General features: G+C 39.9%; 1 protein-coding gene across 1 annotated transcript in view; it reads right to left on the reverse strand.

Moving 5' to 3' along the window:
* LOC123761317 (protein unc-13 homolog D) overlaps nucleotides 1–22,446 on the reverse strand; it is a 43,958-nt gene extending 21,512 nt beyond the window's left edge. The window contains exons 1-11 of the mRNA XM_045747263.2: nucleotides 22,031–22,446; nucleotides 16,783–16,911; nucleotides 8,912–9,154; nucleotides 8,140–8,206; nucleotides 7,223–7,328; nucleotides 5,371–5,415; nucleotides 4,773–4,884; nucleotides 3,791–3,991; nucleotides 2,545–2,894; nucleotides 2,318–2,431; nucleotides 748–885 (exon numbers count right to left, since the gene is read on the reverse strand). Coding sequence (XP_045603219.2) covers nucleotides 748–885; nucleotides 2,318–2,431; nucleotides 2,545–2,894; nucleotides 3,791–3,991; nucleotides 4,773–4,884; nucleotides 5,371–5,415; nucleotides 7,223–7,328; nucleotides 8,140–8,206; nucleotides 8,912–9,154; nucleotides 16,783–16,911; nucleotides 22,031–22,033 — 1,508 coding nt within the window. The 5' untranslated portion in view covers nucleotides 22,034–22,446. The remainder of the gene's footprint in view (nucleotides 1–747; nucleotides 886–2,317; nucleotides 2,432–2,544; nucleotides 2,895–3,790; nucleotides 3,992–4,772; nucleotides 4,885–5,370; nucleotides 5,416–7,222; nucleotides 7,329–8,139; nucleotides 8,207–8,911; nucleotides 9,155–16,782; nucleotides 16,912–22,030) is intronic.
* Nucleotides 22,447–23,013: the final 567 nt, after the last annotated feature.

Here is a 23,013-nt window from a genome sequence, read left to right on the forward strand (position 1 = left end):
CCCACCAGTGGGACTCGAACCCAGAAAGCACAACTACCTTCCAGTAGCTGGCATAACTAGTATGCTTTAACCCACTACGCCATCAGACCTTACAAAAGAAGTAGATAGTTCGAGATATATATATCTCAAACATCTCCACCTCCCGAAGGCACCAGATGAGTGAGGGGTCAGTCTGCATTTTTCGTCAAGCCACTGTCAATGTGAGAGAACTCGTGTCCAGCTTATAAGAGCCTTATATATAGCCTTATAAGCTGGACACGAGTTCTCTCACATTGACAGTGGCTTGACGAAAAATGCAGACTGACCCCTCACTCATCTGGTGCCTTCGGGAGGTGGAGATGTTTGAGATATATATATCTCGAACTATCTACTTCTTTTGTAAGGTCTGATGGCGTAGTGGGTTAAAGCATACTAGTTATGCCAGTTACTGGAAGGTAGTTGTGCTTTCTGGGTTCGAGTCCCACTGGTGGGTGTTGTCCAAAGATTATATATATATATATATATATATATATATATATATATATATATATATATATATATATATATATATATATATATATATATATATATATATATATATAATAGTTTTGTTGTAATAATTCATTCATGGTAATTAAATTGTAAATATATCCAATTTACTAATATGAAAGCATTAATTATACCTTCCAAAGATATTTTTTTACAAAGCCACAAATATAGACTATTTATAATAATAATGAATACCAATAAATATTTGATACAGCTTACTGCATGAAGATGTCATTATAAGGCTTGGAGTGATGCTTGAGGAGGAAGAGCACCTCCTCGGTGACTGTGAGGGCGGCGTTACACTGCTCAGAGACGCTGGCCGCCTTATCCAGGGCCGGCTGACACGTCCTCCGCCACCTGACACCAAACACAAACTCTTACATGCTCCTTAAAAACTGTCTTATTCCATTTCATGTCATATAATATTCTTTGGTATTTCAGACTTTGTGTCTCGAAACAAAAGACTAACGTCACTTAATACAAAGGTATGATAAATATTATTTTGGTTCATCAGCTTCATTGATAACATGTTTACATTCAGTGTTCCTTTGACATCAGTTCTTTAGAAATCAGGAGGTTCTTAAGAGTATGTACTCTTAATGACAGTCTAAAGGAACACAAAACAAGTGTTAAGTCTGCAGATATAAATAATGCTATCTTCTGTCATGTTAGGGACTGTAATCATCCTAGAGAGTGTTCTAAAATAATCTTTCCTGCCTCTACTCTTCACAGACGACGTCTGGCCGAATCAGCTCTCATACCCAACATGTCCAACATGAACCTCAGTCCTAACTGTGTTGCTCTTGATTCCTGACTTTGTTGCTCTATGTACTGAGACACTTGTGTTTCTCAGTACACACTATGTACATTGTACATAGTGTTAACCTTAACAAACGTGATTTAATTTAGATATTGCTCCAGTAGACTATTTTCATTCGTTCTCTTCTGCATCACATATTTCCTGTCCCCCGTCACGGCCACTAGAGACATTAGCCGGCAGGTAAATCTAGGTAAATATTCCCACGTTCATACACAGAGATTTCAAATACATTTGGAAAATAAGGGAATCACCAGGAGAAAGCGCTAAGCTAGTACGACTACACAGCAGTAGGAAAGAGATACGAGGACGAAGATCTGGGATAGGAAGGAGGATAATAACGTTCCCCAACCATTTGGATGGTTGGGGATCGAATGCTGACCTACAAGAGGCGAGACCGTCGTTCCGCCGGCCAATCCAAATGGATGGTTATGTTAACCAACTCATCCATTTGTTTAGGCACTACTCTTTGCATCTATGTAGACCAGCGCACATATACTGACGTAATGGACAAGTAGTTCAATTTGTACAATTAACTTAACAGCGTCCGGAAAAAATAAAGCTAAAAACCAAACATATATCCCTAGGTCTAGTATTGGACATATATGTACTATATTATGTACTATATAATATGTACTATATTAGGCCTGGGATGGTTAGGTTAGCAACATAAGTACAACTCCCTTTTCCGATCTGTCCAAATTCGATAGTACCCACTTCTACTTTCTAATTGTCCATTACCTGAATATATGTCCAATGTTCAACATTGTTACTATAAGTACTATATAAACAGGAGAATGGGCTGATTTTAACAGTATATATATATGAGGAACTATATGCAGAAGACGTGCAATATTGCACCACGTGTACTACAGCCACACATCCTGTACACACACACACACATATAAACATGTTCTATATAAACAAACATTAAAGTTTTAAATCAAGTTTCACTCATTGTGGATGACCTACCACTGATCTGCGTATTGTTTAATGGCCTTAGTAACATCCTCGTTGACGCCTGACTGCTTGACATGGCTCAGCAGCTGTCTGGTCTGTGGGTGATTATGCAGACTCTGCAGGGCTCTGTAAATCAAGACAAGCAGGCAAATATAATGTCTTAATATATCGTAAATGGATTCATTTAAGTGCTGACAGCTGACACCACACAGTCACAAAAAAGCGAGTAAGACACTTACTTTAATGTAGATGAGAGCTGTAGTTTGGAGTGATCTGAAGTAATGGGGAAAACTATGTCCAAATTTTGTATCTGCTTTAAACATTTACTTCTAAAGAAACACAGAGAGGAGCACAATTCTAGCTGTTCTTCACTGGAATACAAGTTGAGGACAAGCGAAGACTGAACAGCCTTGAGTTGGGCGAGGGTCCAAATGGCGTCCACAGCGCCTGCCTGGACGGCTGTGCTCCACCAGAGAAGCTGCTGAGCTTCCATGCTGAGGTTGAGCAGCAAGGCGTGCTGGGCGATCACGGCACTGATGCCATCCGGGACTGTTCCATTCCACATTGCACTGCGTTTATTGATGTCAATCTGAAGATATAAATATAAACATTACATTATTTAGTTCAGCACTAATGACAAATATTAAATATATAAATAATACTAAGTAGAGATGTAGCTTAATTAAATCCAGCGTCCATAGGAGCATTACCACGAAGGAAACAAATAAGGGTATTCTTGTACCGTAGACGTTGCCTCTCAGTGGCAACATCCGTATGCATGTTATGGCAGCACAACTTATCAATGAGAAGTGGAAAATGATACAGGGGCACATAATGAGCTCAGGAACTGAATCCGAAACTCATTCAGCTAAGAAAGTCACAATCTTATAATTCCATAGTTAATATAATAGTCTTTCATAACATAATTAGTTCAAGGCGAGCCAAGGTACGTTTCAGTTGAAAGGCGCACATTTCTGGCACACACAGAAGCACAAAGTTTCTCAGTACTGGATTCTATCCCCTCTTAATGCTTGCTTTGTGAAGAGCTTTGACAGCCAAATGAGAGGAGATGAAAACCGAGAGAGAAATAATCACAGGAGAAACAGAATGATCAGACTGGGCGACAACACGTCATAAGTAAACATATCATTATATATATAATAGCCAGGTTGTTAGCCAATTCCATTTATACCAACAATTATCATTATCAATGTGATTAGTTGAGTATTGAGTGTGCCGCATGCATAATGGAAGGGAAGGGAATTGTCAGGGGGAGGAAAGCGCCAAGCCATTACGACTATATAGCACTGGGAAGGGGACAGGATAAGGATTCGGGAAGGGACGGGTGGCGAAGATTGGTACCCAACCACTTGGACGGTCGGGGATTGAACGCCAACCTGCATAAAGCAAGACCGTCGCTCTACCGTCCAGCCCAAGTGGTTGGACTACGCATAATGGAAGGAAACCAAAACTCTGTATACATGCCGTGTCACTGGAGTGAAGAAGGTGATGCAGTACCAGCTTCAGCAGAGCACCATGGGTCTTATAATTAATGTTTGTTAAGTCTGTCACGGCTGAAAGACTGCCTGAGAGCCGCACTTTTGTAGAATAATGATCACTGTCATTTTCGAAATCAGCATGATTTCCAAACACATACCAGCCATCAAGTGGCGCTAAAACAATATCCTGCAAAAGAATACAAATTATATATAACGAGAACACTGAAGAATATTTAAAAATGGAGAAAGCCACTGGCAGGGAACATTGTTTAATCAATATATAGATGAAGAGAGGAGGTAATATAACCCATACATTTAACCCCCACAACAAAATACGAATATTATATATATATATATATATATATATATATATATATATATATATATATATATATATATATATATATATATATATATATATATATATATATATATATGTCGTACCTAGTAGCCAGAACGCACTTCTCAGCCTACTATGCAAGGCCCGATTTGCCTAATAAGCCAAGTTTTCCTGAATTAATATATTTTCTCTAATTTTTTTCTTGTGAAATGATGAAGCTACCCATTTCATTATGTATGAGGTCAATTTTTTTTATTGGAGTTAAAATTAACGTAGATATATGACAGAACCTAACCAACCCTACCTAACCTAACCTAACCTAACCTAACCTATCTTTATAGGTTAGGTTAGGTTAGGTAGGGGAAAAAGTTAGGTTAGGTTAGGTAGACGAAAAACAATTAATTCGTGAAAACTTGGCTTATTAGGCAAATCGGGCCTTGCATATTAGGCATAGAAGTGAGTTCTGGCTACTAGATACGACATATATATATATATATATATATATATATATATATATATATATATATATATATACATACATATATATATATATATATATATATATATATATATATATATATATATATATATATATATATATATATATATATATATATATATAACTTGCCTTAAGGGAGTAGGTGAAGGAGGAGAGGAGGACAGGAGCGGCGTGAGTGTTACGGACCAGTTTATGGAAGAGTCGTTGACTTGCAGTCTCCTCTACCTCCTCTTCCTGCTGCCTAGTGGGTACACCTGCTGGTCAGTCTCTTTAACTACGTGTCTCTCAACACGTCGTAAGTTTAGACATGTATACCATAACTGATGCAGTATTTAAGATAAAAAGAGCAGGTGGGTTTTGGCTACTTGAGAGAGATGTAAGGAGTTGTGAGATGTTCAAGAACTGCTCCAGTAATATAATTGAATTCATATTAACATTTATATTCATGTCAGTCATAAACGGCAGAGAAAGTAAAATAGTAATTACAAATTAAAATGTAGTATACACAGAAATTTTTATTCCATTAGACTCGATACAGACTATATAGAGTTGGTGTTTGAAAAGTGCATTATGAAATAAATTGAAAACTGGAAATGTGGCCTACCAGTTTGTGATCAGAATAATAGTTTACATGTAATACATAATGGACGCTAAACTTAAAATAAAATTCAGAATATAAAAGTTTCTTCATGGAAGAACAACAATAAATATTTTTTTAAAATCTCACCATAATTCCAACAGAAGATGATCCCTCTGAAGGTCGTTGATAAGCCTGGAAAAAAATATTTGTAGTTAATATAATAATATATAAAACTGAATCGACTACTGTCTCAAAATACCGTTTTAAAAGATAGGAAGTACCCGCTACATAGGAAACTCCCCCTACCACCGGCCACCCATGTTGTCAAATGAATATTGTAGTTTAGTTCATTTATTGTGCACCCCATACCCCTCCTGTGGGCGGTAGTGGAGAAGGTTACAGAGGCACATAATGGGCTCAGGGACTGAACCCCACAATTCATTTAGCTAAGCCAGTTACAATCTCGATGAGCTAGTTACAACATTCAATGCACATCGTCACATCAATAATGGGTTCGAGATCAAGTACAGTTTCTAAATTAAGCAACTGACATATGTGAAGAGCTAGTGTCACAATTGACATGTTTATGGAGCTCATATTTGTGTTTAAACTAAAGCGTTCTCTTAGCTTGTACGAGTTCAATGGGTACTCTGTTACTATGATGTAGTTCCCTCTTTACACATGTCACATTATACATTATGAAGTATAAGGTGTAATTATACACATTTCTAAGTGTAACATTGTGAAGTGTAGGGGAAGAGTAAAAGGAAAAAATAGTTTCTATTTTAACGAACTTAAACCGTTCAGAGAGCAGCCCAGTCATGCCTTGTCCGTACAGTTACCAGTCCTGCGGCCTCCACCTCACACTGTTAAGCCACGTAACTTAATTCAGTAATAATTCTCGTCACATTGTGTTGAACTTTTTTCAGAGACTGTCATTGTGTAGGTGGCTTGCATGTTATAATATATGAGTCAAGGTACATGTTGTAGTCTAGGTGTTGGAGTATGAGGGATATGTAACACTAAATATGTACAATGACGTACATAATGGAGATTGTCAATACTGTCAAATCATGATTTCTGTTTAGTCCTCATCAAAGTGCTAAAACAACACAAATTACAATGTGATTCTGCTTCTTTACTTCTATAGCAGGTGATACCCAAGTCCATCCACGCGAGGGAGGAGTCTTCAAGCCTATAAACTCAGAACTAGTGAACAGAATAGCACAAACACACAGTAAGTAATTATCAAAAGAAGGCACACACACACACACACACACACACACACACACACACACACACACACACACACACACACACACACACACACACACACACACACACACACACACATACACATGTCGGTGGGCCTGATAGCTGAGTGGACAGCGTTCTGGGCTCTTAATCCTAGGGTCCGGGTTCGATCCCTGGTGATGGCAGAAACAAAATGGGCAGAGTTTCTCTCACCCTGATGCCCCTGTTACCTAACAGTAAATATGTACCTGGGAGTTAGAAAGCTGTTACGGGCTGCTTCCCGGGTGTGTGTGTGTGTGTGGAAAAAATTAGTAGTTAGTAACAGTTGGTTGATTGACAGTTGAGAGGCGGGCCGAAAGAGCAGAGCTCAACCCCCGCAAGCACAAGTAGGTGAATACAGATGCTCACTCCCGTTCAAATCATAGGTGACATGCATGATAATCCGCAGATTATCAAGCACACCGCTGCTTGTTGTTGTTGTTGTTATAGATTCAGCTACTCAGAACAAGTTCCAAGTAGCACGGGGCTATGGTGAGCCCGTAGTAGACTTACCTAGCACAGGAGCGGGACAAGTAGCACGGGGCTATGGTGAGCCCGTAGTGGACTTACCTAGCACAGGAGCGGGACAAGTAGCACGGGGCTATGGTGAGCCCGTAGTAGACTTACCTGGCACAGGAGCGGGGCTGTTCACACCGGACTCTACCGGACTCGTCTAAACAATAACTAATGATACACACAAACTTACAGGTCAAAAGTTTCCATCCACTTGGGATAGAGCGTGTCCCTCTCCGTCCGGGTCCTGTGGTCTGGGTTGCCGGCCAACACAACCGTCACGTGGGTGCTGGTGGGTCCTGTCACAAGACGGAGTCATCTTATTCGGGGACAGGAAGCCAGAGTGTATTCAAACATGTTTGGCTTTTATCGAGGCCAATGTGACCGAATTATTGACCCCCTTCCCCCCGGTTGCAACCTCAAAGCAGCAAGCTGAGTACCTACTCACTGCTAGGTGAACAGAGGCATTCAGTGAAAAGAAATGTGCCCAACCATTTCTGCTCCACCCGGGATTCGAACCCGGAATTCTCGATTGTGCGTCGGGAACAAACCCGACTGTACTACCGGGATCCCTCTTGTATTAATACATAGTAATGCATGACTGGTTTAACCTAGGTGAAATAAATATATATTACAAAAATTAGTCAGATAAAATCAATTACATTGGGATCAATGCACTTTTAATACAAGTTTGAATAGGCTACAAAGCAACTGTATGTGTTTGTTATCGTATTTGCAATTAAAATTACCTTATATCAGATACGTGTTGGAGCTTATATGATCAATGGATTTAAAATATAATCACAGTAGTCTGTTGGCAATTAGAACTGGACATTTAAACTTTGAAAGGAAAGTTTTTAAATATATATGAAAATAATAACCCACTATTTTGAAAACACGAGGAAATGTAGAATATTTCGATCCCAACCTGGGATCCTTTTCAGCAGTGGATCCCAGGTTGGGATCAAAATATAGCCTATATTTCCTCGTGTTTTCAAAATATTGGGTTATTAAATTATATATATATATATATATATATATATATATATATATATATATATATATATATATATATATATATATATATATATATATATTATAAATACGCACCCTTAACATCCCTCCGACAGAACACCCTGGCTTCCTTCACCATCAGGTGCAGGGTCACTGCAACAGGCTGCAAATAGACGAATAGTGATACAACAATCAAGTACATCTGAGAGGAACCTGTGAGGTTCACTCTAATGCTTGTTATTTTGTTAATCTGTTTTGCAAGGCTATTGGGTCTCTCGTTGAAACAGCTTAAGTACACGGTATTATGCTGTTATCCTAGTCTATATGAGGGGGTAACAGAGTAAAGGTCAAGAACTATGTTATTAATATTATATTCATTTTTCATAGGATAGTAAACCATGTATGGGATGGAAGTCGAGTCTACTAGTCGGCACAAGCAATCTTCTAATGTCCATTAGTAAACCAAAGTGAAAGATATAGACCAAACGGACCCCCAGGGGACAGATTCACGAAGCAGTTACGCAAGTACTTACGAACGTGTACATCTTTCCTCACTCTTTGACGGCTTTGGTTACAATTATTAAACAGTTTACAAGCATGAAAACTTGTCAATCAACTGTTGTTATTGTTATAAATAGCCTCCTGGTGCTTCGGAGCTCATTAACTGTTTAATATTTGTAAACAAAGCCACCAAAAATTAAGAAAAGATGTACAGGTTCGTAAGTACTTGCGCTAGTGCTTCGTGAATCTGGCCCCAGATTTCCAGACGATACAAAGACTTGTGACAGTATAGTGATACAAAATCATCCTAGAAGTCCTTGTAATCCAATCTCCTAATTAATTATCTTAAAAATACATATGACTGTACCTTTCTTTCTTCAACTTGTAGCCTCAACCGCTCAATGGTTTCATGATCAACGGTGAAAATATCTTTGAGGGATTGTATCAGTTGCGGCACAGTTGTCCTTCTTGAGGAAGCTGCACTGTGGCTCACCTTCCTCCCTGGCACACAGTTTGCTCGTCCGGCGGGGCCCGTGGGCACGTACCACACCCCACCCTTACCCATGAGGGCATTGATGCCGTACAACAAATCCAGCAACAGTTCTTCATTCTGTGGTAAGAAAGCTCTGTGTTTACAATATATTACATAGACTCGTTACCAGATATCCAGAATATACTCGTCTGAGGAGAGACATCCACAAATCAACACTATAAATTGTAAACAAGTATGATAGAGACGAGGAGTCACAATAACATGGCTGAAGTATGTTGACCAGACCACACACTAGAAAGTGAAGGAACGACGACGTTTCGGTCCGTCCAGGACCATTCTCAAGTCGATGAAGGGACGAAACGTCGTCGTCCCTTCACTTTCTAGTGTGTGGTCTGGTCAACAAATATGATAGAGGATTTAACAATTTTTTACAGCAGTTTCTACAGACAATGATAAGTGTATTTGTTGACTTATATATCTCTTCTCTTCCTAGATTGCCTTACCATCCTTTCTCTCCTCCTCCTCCACAGCTTGTGATAACATGGTCAAGGATATCCTACCGGAGGGAAGGAATTATCAAGGGAAAGCGCCTAGCCATTACGACTATGTAGCACTGGAAAGGTCCAGGATAAGGATTTAGGATAGGACGAGCGGAAGGAATAGTGATCAACCACTTGGACGATCGGGGATTGAACGCCGACCTACATGAAGCGAGACCGTCGCTCTACCGTCCAGACCAAGTAAAAATCTTACCGGAATGCCTTAAAGGTACAAGACATTCCGGGCACACCCTGACACACTGTGTCACTGAGTAGGACACCCTTGTAATTCCAGTACCCAGATTAGTCCCATCAAAAGCCAACAAGCAACTCAGCTGGGACAGCCTCATCGTGGATAAATCCACGATGAAATGTTATTTGAAGCCGCAAAAGCACCTCGTGATTATGTCTCCCCACAAAGCTGTTAGTGCTTCCCATGCAGAGTTTCCTTTACTGACCTCAACAAGTTTCCACTTTTGTTTTGCGCTTCACAAAATGCAATTTCCAAGCTGGTGTGTTGCATATTCCAGTATTAGTCTATTGTAGGTTGCATTACAAGATGCAGAGTCCAGCCTAGTGCTACATATTTAAGAACTGGTCTACTGTAGGCTGTGTAGATTGCCTTGAAAGAGTTATTATTTAGAGTGTTTAGATGATGGTCTAATGTTTGCCAGTGTCCCATATGCCATCCATGTTACCCTGTTTATGTGAGTCTCCAGAGTTAGTGTTGGAATTATAACCACATCCCAAATCTTTTTATTTTTCCGATTAGTAAAGTTGCCCGCCTCTTATAGTATAGATTCCTTGTAGCCTCTTTTCTCCCCTTGCCCATTTATCTCTCATTACACTCTATGGGATTTAATTCTAGCAACTATCTGTTTGCTTCTCTAACAACTATTTCTTGTCTGCATTTTTCCATCCTTTTTATGCCTTTTCATTATTTTCTCTGCATTGCCTACTGAACCAAATATTTGCTCTTCACTTATTGTTCACCTTTTTGAGTGGGATGAACTGCTTTGTGGCATCCACATATTTCCGGGCTAAGAATTCCATCATATCATTTGTTTTTTTTCTATCAAGTGTCTCCCTACCATTGTTTTCTTGGCAGACAGGCCTTCACCGTCCTGTAATCCCCACTTTTGACAAATCTAACTTTTCTCAGTGTGTTTCTTGGTATCAATACCTTTTATTAGCTGTGTACTCAAACGATAATTCAGTGGTCGTTAGCCCCCCCCCCTAGATGCCTCTTATACTCTTATGTTTTCGACATCTTCCTTATTCTGGGTAAATGCCTTGCTGTTAGGTCTTCTTCTCTTACCTGTAGTTGGTTCTGAAATATGTTGCTTTAAGAAGCGTTTCTCTGCTGTGTCTACCAGTTTTACTCTCGTCTCATTCTTCCCTAGACCTTCTATTTTGTACTGTACAATCACATCTTCCGCTATCTTCATGTCACCTGCTTTTGCTATTCCTAGTATGTACTCTTGCTAATCATTTTCCTCTGATAATTTTGTTTCCTGTAGTTGTAGTAACAATCTGAAGAACATATATATATTTTTATAATATCGGGATTATAGAAAAGGTCATTGCTGTCAGACTGGTTATTCTATTCAAACATCACAAATACATAAAGTGTACTTCTTCAGAATCATTTGAATATTCTAAGCTAAGAAGGCGTAGTCTGCGACGAAAGAATGCATGGAAAAAACCTAATATCCATGCGCCCACACACACGTACGCACAACACAGACGAGCTAACTTGTAAAACAGGTTGTGGTAACCTGTTGGAAACTGCAGTGCATGAGTCTCCGTGATCCAGTGGTAAGACACTCGCCTGGCGTTCCGCAAGCGCTTTGTCATGGGTTCGTATCCTGGCCGGGGAGGATTTACTGGGCGCAAATCCTTAACTGTAGCCTCTGTTTAACTCAACAGTAAAATGTGTACTTGGTTGTAAAAACGATTCTTCGCGGCGGGGATCGTATTCCAGGGACCTGCCCGAAACGCTACGCGTACTAGTGTACAGGAATGTAACAACTCTTGTATATATCTCAAAAAAAAAGGTAGCATCTATCATAGTGGAGATAGCGTCTCAGTGAGGGAGGAAACCAGGGGAGCATCTAACAAACAGGCTCAAAAAATGCCAAAACTGTTAACTTTTTAGGTATATTTTAGGTATACTTAGGTGAACGGAAGAGTACTCGACAAACAGAAGGCACAGAATTACAGTAATAGTGGAGATATCAGGGTGGGAATGCGGGAACGACCTACTTGCACAATCCTTCAGGACGTGACTTGTGGACAGCATGAAACTAGTGAAAATATCATAAATTGAAAGGATGTAAATAAACATAAACTGAAAGTATGACATTCACGAACTGTAGGAATGATCTAGCACTGGCTACAGGAGTTGCAGTAACACCTGATAAATGTAATAGGACTTTGATAAGAACAGAAGGTCATTGGTGCCGCTCAAAATAAAACGCAAACAGCTCAAGCGTCAGAAAAAACACTTATTTATTATACCAAACCTTCACATTGGGGACACATCAACATATTGGCAGAGTGGTTATCATACTGGCCGATCACTCAATGGATTCAGAGTTTAATACCCATTGAGGAATTTTTCTTTTTACTACTACTGCTCCAAGATACGCCCATATGACCATGTCTATGGTATAAAGAATTATCAGCAAAATTGTTGAGCTCCATTGTGGGCTGGGGAGGTCTGGCCAGAGTAGCGAAGATGTGAATATCGGTATAAATAGTATTATTATTAGTATTTTCATTCTGTATAATTAACGACCGTCCGGCTATTCTCTCCAAGGACAACAACAACAAAAAACCTACCTCTGCCAGTGTCATGTTCTCTGAAAACAAAATAATATCTCTAGAAAATACTACAACGTAGACACGCATAAAATATTACCCCATCCCTCACAAATAATGATTTTCTTTTACTCAGTGGAGTGGAAGAGGATTCATAGCAAATAACATATTTTTCTAAGGCATACAAAACAATTCCGTTTATTTAAAAAATATATTTCACCTCATACAGGCACAAGGCAAAGCGCTACCCCCCCCCCCCCCTCAAAATTACGCAACAGGCTGCAGCTGTAAGGGTGGTGTTGTATCAGTTAAATTCAATAGGAACCACGCACCTGGAAGACTCTTTGCTGCTTGATCTAGATGACCTTTAAAACCTGTTGCATGAACTCCCCTCCCATCACTGCCCCGCTGCTCCCCTTCCTGTTACCAAGGGACTTCACTCCTCATTCACATTAACGTAAACATATATTTATTCTGCTTCTGGGATCAGTATTTATTCTAGCAATATATCCCGTTATTTCGGCTGGCTTGTGGAACAAACTTCACGGAAACAATAATTTGCCAATACATATATAAGTAAATTCAAAATAAAGTATGCCACTTTTAGCACCATCAGAACGGAGGCCAGTAGACAAAGGGAAACAAATGCACAAAGAACGCCACCATCTTCCAGACACTCTACTCTTGTAAAACACACCAGTAATAGTAGCCAAAAGTTTCTCCAGGAGTAATACAATAAATTAAAAGTATACTACTCATGCTGATATTTATAAATACTATAAGTCCTAATGCGGACTAGGTACAGTTTCCGGGGTACCATAATAGTCTGAAAGCTTATTCGATCCCGATTTGAGACAGTCAAATGGAAACGCAATAAAATCTCAAAGATATTAGAATTCCCCTTCAATCATCAGTAAGGAGTTGGTAGGTCATAGTCTTGAAGATCTACGACGCCAAAATACAGATAAAAACTGGTTTATGTTGATCAAATATACTTGTTGACCAAGTAAACCGCTTTGAATTAAGATGCTGGAACTAGAGGACAATCTGGGTACTAACATATGTTCAAGAGGTATAGATACAGGAAAAAAAGAGCCCTAGATCTAATAAAGGAACTGAGACTTCATTATCTGAATAAAGCTTCACACACTTCAAAACAGTTATAACACAAATGGAGCTCTATGCTGTTAGATACAACAAGATAACAATAAATCTCCGAACGTGGTGAAATGTTGTTAGACCTTAACATAAACTTCCTAAAGCCAGAAAATGCATACAGGGTGGGTCCAAGTCCGGGACGGTGTTGGACGTGCCCAGCGTTCACTGATTATAGTCACATACATCCCAGTAAAAATATCAAATTTTCATAACCTTCGAACAATTTACTACCAATATTATTATTTGTGAAAAGTTTAGCTATAGCCACACTGGCTTAATACTGCTCTATCATAGTGAGAGCTGATAAACCTGGCATTGTAATTTATCCCGATAGAAGAGATAAATGTTAGAAATAATAACTGGAAATTCATCTTAAAAGCTGATTTGTTTGCCGCGCTCATTCCCCCCAGATGTATAGAAGATACAACCATACACAGCTTAAGCTCTCTCAATCATCCTCATCACTGGCATTATTCAACAGAAGCCAGAATGTGATAGAGACGAAGCCTTACCTGAAGGATTCAATTCAAATAAGTTTGGCTTTCTTCTCAAATATGTCGTCACGAACACTATCAACTTGCATTAAATAAAGATCATGTTTAATATACTTTTGCCTTGTTCAAGAAGACGTTTTACTTAATGAATTTAAATATGTTATGGGCCCTTTATTATTGTGAGGGACACCCATCCTTTGGGAGGTCTTACCCATCCTCTGGAAAAGGACGTGTCCAAAAGGGAGGATTTCCATCCATCTTGCTGTGGATGGAAATGACCTCCCTCCCGCATTCATCCTGCGCGAGGTCTCATTCATCCTGCGGAAGGTCACATCCATCCTGTGGGATGTCTCTCCCATCCTATGGAAGGTCTCTCCCATCCTATGGAAGGTCTCTCCCATCCTATGGAAGGTCTCTCCCATCCTATGGAAGGTCTCTCCCATCCTATGGAAGGTCTCTCCCATCCTATGGAAGGTCTCTCCCATCCTATGGAAGGTCTCTCCCATCCTATGGAAGGCCTCTCCCATCCTGTGGAAGGTCTTTTCCACAGGATGAGGAGGAAACGACATGGTCTCTCTGCTGTGGTCTGACACCACCGCTAATATCCCGGAGCCACTTTCCTCGTTAAGGTCACATCAGTGCCATATCCGGAGGAGTCCTTCAGCGTCGTTTCTCTGTCTCATAAACCATCAAGATGTTGTCAACACCAGTTTAATAAAACCGTTTATAGAATTAAATATTACGTCTGAATAATTATCGAAGAAATAAATCGTGGTTTTCATGTCCTTTTCTAATAAAACAGCCCCACTGGTAACTCATAGATTGGCATCATTTTCGTTCATAAAAAGCAATTGTTACTTCCTGTTTCATTTATATTTTCTTAGACGATGTTTATATTTTATCAATCTTTTCATTTTATTTATTTATTTATTTATACAAGAGTTTTTACATTCTTGTACAGCCACTAGCACGCATAGCGTTTCGGGCAGGTCCTTAATCCTAATTTTCCCCGGAATATGACCCGCCAAATCGTTTAACAACCAGGTACTCATTCACTGCTGGATGAACAGAGGCTACAGTTATGGATTCGTTCAACTGCTACTTGGTCACCTATAACAAGTTCCAGCAGCTAAGAAGTCCGCCCTAGACTACACCATCAGTCGATGCAGCCAACGCTGTGTCTTAATGACTAATAGTACTAATATCATTGGTGTGACTAACTAATATGCTTCAAAACGGTGACTTGATTGGGATGTTCAAGACGATAGAGCTAACGAGTGTACAAGATCCAGAGCAACTGGCTCACCTTGAACGTCTGCTCGGCTCCTCAGTCTTCCTAAATGATAGTCCATTATATACCTGTATGAATCTTCCACCACTGCCCACTGGAGGGATACGCACGGGGCCTTTATAAATCAGCCATCTAATTACATAAAGAAACTGCTGCTATATAAAGACCTTGATCATAATCAAAGCCGTGGACAATTGTTTCTGTGTTACCAGTGGGGAAATAACATGACAAGAAATGAAAGGCTCGGGAATCATTACACTTGACAGCCGACGATAGGAAAGGCGGATCTCAGGAGCTGCAGCTTTGTCATATAAACACTGTAAGGTAAGTACTGTTTTTGCAAACGAACATACACACATAATTGCAATAGTCCGGTGCGATAGGCAGCATAAGGATCAGGTATCATTCAATAGGCGACAGTCAACCGACTACTAAAGGTGGGACCCAGGAGTTATAGCTCACCAATGAGCACATATTGGTGAGAGGTTTATACGTACTTTGAATTAAGTGTGTTAACATTAGCTCTTGCAATTCCTTTACTGTCAAAACATACCTCATGATAAGTATTAACATCCACTCTTCCCTCATGGCAATGGTGTATTGACCTTACTACTTTCAAGATATGTTGTAGAAATAAGGTTGCTGCGACCTCATTTTGAGAGATGCAGTAAAGACAAAGGTTGGTAACTGTACACAGGCGGTCATCCCAAGAAAGCGGTGCTGGAGAACAATTCAAGTATACAGGATGTCTCTCTCTCCCAGACAAAACGTCTCCTCATTAGGGCGGACTCCTGGTAGCCTCACGTAATAACTGTTCTCCATAAACTGCCACAAATACTAGTATAACTTATTAACGTTTTACTTAAGGCGTAGATGAGTTGTGTCTAAAGTATATCGGCCTTCATGAAATGAATTACCTGGTCTTTATAACCAACCACCTCAAGGATAACCAGTAGCTTACACTTTTCATTAACTTTAGTTTATAGTTAATTGTGTCTATATTATTAGCATTGTGTCCAGGCTTTTCGAATCACAACATCATGAAGTTTAGTGAATTTATAATCACTATTCGCGATTGTACTGCGGTTGTCATTTCCTTTATAACGGAGATGCCAGTGATGCACTGTGCTCCCAGCCAAAGCTAGAGTGATATCTTCTGCAAGTTGTAATTCACCGCATACTATGGTGATATATAAACGAGAATACAGTGATTTTAATATCCTGCTTGAATTATCTTGAAGTTATGATCGAGTTGATTGGCATCATACTTTCATGCTGCCTATAGTACGTGATGGAACAACCAAGCTGGCAGCACGTATTTGATGTTCTCATGTCAGGAGATTTTCACGGTAGGAGCCCGTGCTACCATTTATCGTTAGGTTAAATCTAAAGTTGATAAATGATTGGATAAATTATAAACAAAAATAATAATGGGCTTACCTTTGGGTCATTGTATGGAGGTTCGTTCTGGATTTCGGGAATGGCCTCCAGCTCGGGTCCATTGCTCAAGTTGAGGACTAGATTTGGCAGATAATCTAAGTCCTCCAGTGACTTAGCCACGAACGCAGACTGTGGACAGGTGTTTGAGGAAGGTTAGACCAGACTCTTGTTGACAATACTGATACAACGAAACATGATACCTACTTTGGGTTACTAAACTGAGAGGCAATTTGAAACGAAATTGCGGCGTAAGCTAAAGGATCAGCCAAAGCTGTTCTATAGCCACGTAAGGAATGTTGTATATACAACATAATGGAAAGGCTAACTATAGAAATCGAAGAGAAAAACACATTTGGGAGTAGATATAATTCCAACACTACCACCAGAGGCACACATAAACACGGGTGACATCGACGGCATATTGGACGCTGGCAGAGATTAGAACGTTGTTTAGAAACCTAAATTCAGGACTCTTGCAAGGCAATCTATGCAGCCTTTATTAGACCAATAATGGAATATGCAGCACTGGACTGGAATCCAAAATTAAAAAGTGCAGAGGTTTTTTTATAAAATTAGTGTCAAAACTATGATAATAGGTTAAGGGAGCTGGATCTTACAGCCCTGGGGAAGAGAAGAGATAGAGGGGATATACACAACATACAAGATACTTAAGAGAACTAGGCAACATGGATAGGTCTTGGAGCCTTAATGTTGATAGAATTGTCTCTTAGTGTACCCATTGTACCTCTGCCTTCACTACAGGGCTGTTTTGCACTTCCTGTCATACTTCCTGGTTTCGTAAGGAGTTATTTCCGTTTGTAGATTTGAACCCAGTCCATCAATTATTTTCCATGTGTAAATAATAATATAATATAATCTCTTGCCTGCTCTCTAAAGCGAACATATTGAGATTGTAATCGGTTCCAATAATTCGGATGTGTTATTAATGGATTCAATCAGTAAAAATTATGTGCACGTTCTCCAGATTAGCAACTTCTCCAGCTTTGAATGGGGCTGTTCGTGCGCAGCAATATTCCACCCTAGATACCATCACTTCCTTAAACAGTACCATCATTGGTGTGGCATCTCTTACTTGAAAGGTTCTTGTTATTCAGCCTGACACTTTTCTTGCTGTTGTGATGACTACTTTAGTGTGTTTTTAAAATATAAGAATTTTCGACATAATTACTCAAAGGTAAAACCTTTTATATTTTTTCTTTCTATAGTGTGATTTAATTCTGCTTTAAATGTGGTCTTCGTTTTGATATTTTCGTGTTTATCACAGCAGAGGCGCTAGAACTTGTCATTGAACATCATGTTGATTTCTGTGGTCCATGGAAAGACGCATCAGTTAGGTTTGCTGTCCTCTATATTGTCCACTTTCATAAAAAGACTAATGTCATCTGCGACGCATGATACAGTACTACAATGTGTCCTTGTCTATATCTGATACGAGAATGAGAAAAAGTATGATACTTTTATATGTAAAAAGTATGATAAGTAAAAAAGTATATGTAAAAGTATGATAAAAAGAAAATACGAGAAATGAGAAAAGTCGGCAATCATTTGTCTCGCAGAGATTCGAACCTGGGATCCTTGTTTGTAAGTCATAAACGTAGACCACTGTACTAATTCTACCACAGACCACGGCGGGATAGGTATCGAGTCCATCATTATCTAATTATCTCTTATATCAATGCAATTTCGTAAGAATTATCTTTATAATACTCTCATTGGGCTGTTCATATGGAATCCAAGTTTGCTCATTATAAAAACAAATGCTTTGATTACATCAGTTTTATCATTCATCTGGAGGCAAATATATAGGATGGGATCCATAGTAAGCAGACATTTATTCCGTCTTTATTTATTTAAGGCTATATGTGTCTTGATTCCGAAGTAAGAATGTTACAGTTATGTTCAGAAGAGCTGAGTGCAATCAGGTGAATCAGCTGTTAATGATTTATACAGCGTTGCCAGACCCGATTTCCAACTCATTTTCAGATCAAGAATCATATACTCTAAGCATAAGTACTGCTCTGAAATTCTCGATAAATAACCCATTCCATGTTCCTAAAGAATGTAAAAGAATAAGCAGCGAATTTTAGTACAGTTGTGGGAATAATGACACGTTAAATTACGGCAAGCTTTGGCGACCCACACGACCTGTAGGCAGGTACCAGGTTCCAGTAGACACCATTAACACGGACCTTCCTAGCTTGCGGTTAATTCAAATTCAATTTCAAATTTATATTCTAAAAGAATGTGTGTACAAGTACATAGGAGTCATGTTAGTTTAGTTGAGTTTATTGACTATGTATCCCCATGCCCATCCTCTGTGAGGTAGTGAAAAGGGTTACAGAGGGGGACACAGTGGGCATCAGGAACTGAAGTCCTAACGAATTTATATATTAAAATATAAATTCGTTTTAGCCAAGCAAATTAATAGCAACACTGACAACCGGCGCAGGTTTACTGAGAGCTGTTTACACTTGGCGTTAACTCGTTAACTGACGTTTCCAGCAGTTAACATTTTTAATGTAAAGTGATTTGAGACATTTACAACTTCACTAATAGAGTGAGGGTCATGCAGACGCAGGACAACTTGAGGTAACCATCGTCATTAATCGTTTCCGACTTACGTAGGGTGATATCCCAACCCGGAGAAGTGGGCAACGTATCGTAGGAAAATGTGGCAACGATACTGAGAGAGACACCAGAGATCTTGCATCATACAATACACCTTAGCAGCTCGCGGGTCATAGGATACAATCTGCGAATCCCGTGAATCATATCATTCACACCCCCTCCCCCTCCAAAAAAAATCGCCGTACTAGACAAAGACCGAATTCCAGAAACACCGTTATGTCAGCAGCGGCATTCCCCTTCAGCCGATTGCCCCGGGGAGGAAATGTGTGTCCAGTGGATACAATGACCTTGCAGGAGTTGAGCGCCGCTCCTATATATAATTAGTTATTGCAATAACATTCCTCTTTTTTCTTGTCTTATTTTAACTCAAGCTTGTTAAAAGTTTTCCTTACATCTCTCCGGCTCTATTGTCTCTAGTTCAAGTTCAAGTACGTTTATTGAGACAATAAAATACATCTCAAAGGGATAGAGTAGCTTATGCTATTTCTAACCCCCTTCACGTCGAGTTCAGTGCCCACCCGTGGTCTCTCAGTTTCCACCCGTGGTCTCTCAGTTTCCACCCGTGGTCTCTCAGTTTCCACCCGTGGTCTCTCAGTTTCCACCCGTGGTCTCTCAGTTTCCATCCGTGGTCTCTCAGTTTCCATCCGTGGTCTCTCAGTTTCCACCCGTGGTCTCTCAGTTTCCACCCGTGGTCTCTCAGTTTCCACCCGTGGTCTCTCAGTTTCCAATCGTGGCCTCTCAGTTTCCACCACCATATCTCCCCTTATGCAGTGTTTTTATATCACTGTTACCATCTGTTCCCTACCTACCTAGCTATGAGTCTCGAAGTACGGTTAGCTTTGTTCTCGACTCAGAATCGGGGATCCCGAGTTCTATTTACGGGCGGAACAGAAATGGATGGGCAAGTTTTTCACTTAATGCCTCTGTTCTCCTAGCAGTAAATAGGTATCAGGGATTAGGCTATTGTTTTTGTGGGTGCAGCCTAAATAAAACCAGTAGCTTGACCTGGAAGAATGGGGGCCTCCATACAAGCCGTGTATATACATATATATATATACACACAAATATATATACTTTCTGTCCCCGCACAACGGAAGTTATTATTAGAATTAATTATTATTATTAAGAGATACCTTCTCACCCATCTCAGCACTTGTGTCGGCTTTGTTCTCAATTTGTACAGTAGCCATTCTTGCGGGACAGCATCAAACACTTTCTGACAACCAAGGAAGACGGTCTTCCCGCCCTTCTCTCTCCTATTGTATTGGGTTTACGTGATCTACCTTCGTTGAACAAATAGTATTTCGAAACCTTCCCAATATATATATTATATACAGTCCAAGAGACTTTTCAAGATTAGTATCTCTAAAACTTTGCAGGGAAAGCTTGTCAGTAGCAGTTCAATGACCCCTGCCGTCTTTCTTTTTTGTAGATATATGTACGGCATTAGCTCTTTACCGTGATGTTATTTATTAGTCTCAGTACCCTAATTAGCCTCTTACAGTATCCTTGGCGATATCTCGTCTGATCCCACAAGCTTCGTCTTAACGAGTTGTGTAGATACTTGTGTAAATTACACAAATGGTGTAAATTATTACAGTCGTACACGGGTATGATAGTAAATAATTATCAAAAGAAGGCGTCAAGCCGGGAAAAGTAGCATACGGTTACATAGTATAGGTGTATGTGTGCTTACAGATATCATCTTCATATTGCAGTAGTGCTACTTGAGAACGCGGTAAAACCACAACTTCTCTGTAGTCTCCAATGCAAGGTGTACGTATTTTCCACATCCGGAGACAGCTCCAAGGAAAACTCTGTGGTCCATAGATCATGGGGTCAAAGGGACCACTGCTATATACTGTACTGTACTCTGGCGTTCAACCCCCAACCGTCCAAGTACCATTTCTGTCCCCCCGTCCCATTGCAACTCCTAATCCTGACCCCTTCCAAGTGCTATATACAGTAGTAGTAATGGTTTGGTGCTTTTTCTTGATAAAACAAAATAACCACTTACGAGTGGGTTGAACTGAATGTCTCCTCTTAAAATTTACATGTAGTTTTAGCAGAGAATAACAAGTTGTGACATACGAATGTATGTATTGTCGCACTAATGGCTGCCGTCAATTTTACTATCTCTTATCTGTTTTGCTGTAGGGGATCCACGGGTAAGAAAAGTGGGTTGTAGAGGTCCACAGATCAGAACGTGGTTGGAAAAGTAGGAATAAGACTTAACATTTTGGGAACCACTGGTCTAGGAAATGTTGATGGGGTCAGTAGCCTATGCAACTTTTCAAATTCAAAGCAATACAGTATATGAAGTATACAACATGCAAGTTACTGAATTTTATATTTACTTCACTCGGTCGTGTTTGTGGACTCGACCTTTGCCAAACAATCATTATATAATGTTAGTCTGTTGCCTTAAAGGCGTAAAAAGTGGTATTAGTTCATCCGTTTCTGAGATAGACAATGTAATACACAGGGTTAGTCTATTAACAATAGTTAATTAATTTTTGTGTATGTATATTATGTGTCACCTTACTGTGATTAGTTTGAGTTATCAACCAACTGTGTAATTACCAAATGTTTAACTTACCATTGTTATCCAATCTATATAGACCTCTCGAGAACAATTAAATTTTCAAAATACGTCCACGTTCCAGGTTCACGACTGAGCCAACATATCCAACCAAACGCATCACTAAAGATATAAGTGCAGTCGAGCGGGTATAACAGCCCTGGGTTGTGAGAGAAGCTGGACAAACTGGCGTTGTGTGAAGCCAGAGTCCAGGTGCTCGACCACCACCGTGTGTGGAGGAGTGCTGGAGACTGCCTCGTATTGGGGACTCCCTGACGACCTTCACCACCACACTGTGCGTTGCCAACTGGTCCCTCGCGCCCCTAACACTACACACATTGCTAGCCTCGAGCCCATTGTTGATGTGACGACTTATACTGAATTCTGTAACTAGCTTATCAAGATTGTAACTTGTTTAGCTAAATGAATTGTGGGGGGTTCAGTCCCTGAGCCCATTATGTGTGCCTCTGTAACCCTTTCCACTACCGCCCGCAAGATGGGTATGGGGTGCATGATAGATGAACTAAACTAACTAGCACCCATCACTACACACTGAATTGTTGCCACCATTTGGCAGGCGCACACGCTGCCGTCCACAGCATTTTATTTTATAATGTATAGAAACTATGGCCATTTTGAGATAGATATAAACTTACGTTCCATGCATTGGCAAAAAAAAATAATTCAATGGTTGTGCACCCCATATTCATCCTGTGAACACTTGGTTTATTGTGCACTCCATGTATACTCGATCAGTAGCTTATTGTGCACCTCATATATACTCGATCAACAGTGTAGTGTGTCGACCAATCCACACACACTAGAAAATGAAGGGACGACGACGTTTCGGTCCGTCCTGGACCATTCTCAAGTCGATTGGGATATCCAACATGAGTGCAATTGGGCTAGTGTGTACCCCTTACTCATTCTGTATGCATGTACCCTGCATATTAATCCCATGAGCAGTAGTTTACTATACATCCCATACTCATCCTGTGAGC

This window comes from Procambarus clarkii, chromosome 7 (assembly GCF_040958095.1).
Source record: "Procambarus clarkii isolate CNS0578487 chromosome 7, FALCON_Pclarkii_2.0, whole genome shotgun sequence".
Taxonomy (NCBI): Eukaryota; Metazoa; Arthropoda; class Malacostraca; order Decapoda; family Cambaridae; genus Procambarus; species Procambarus clarkii.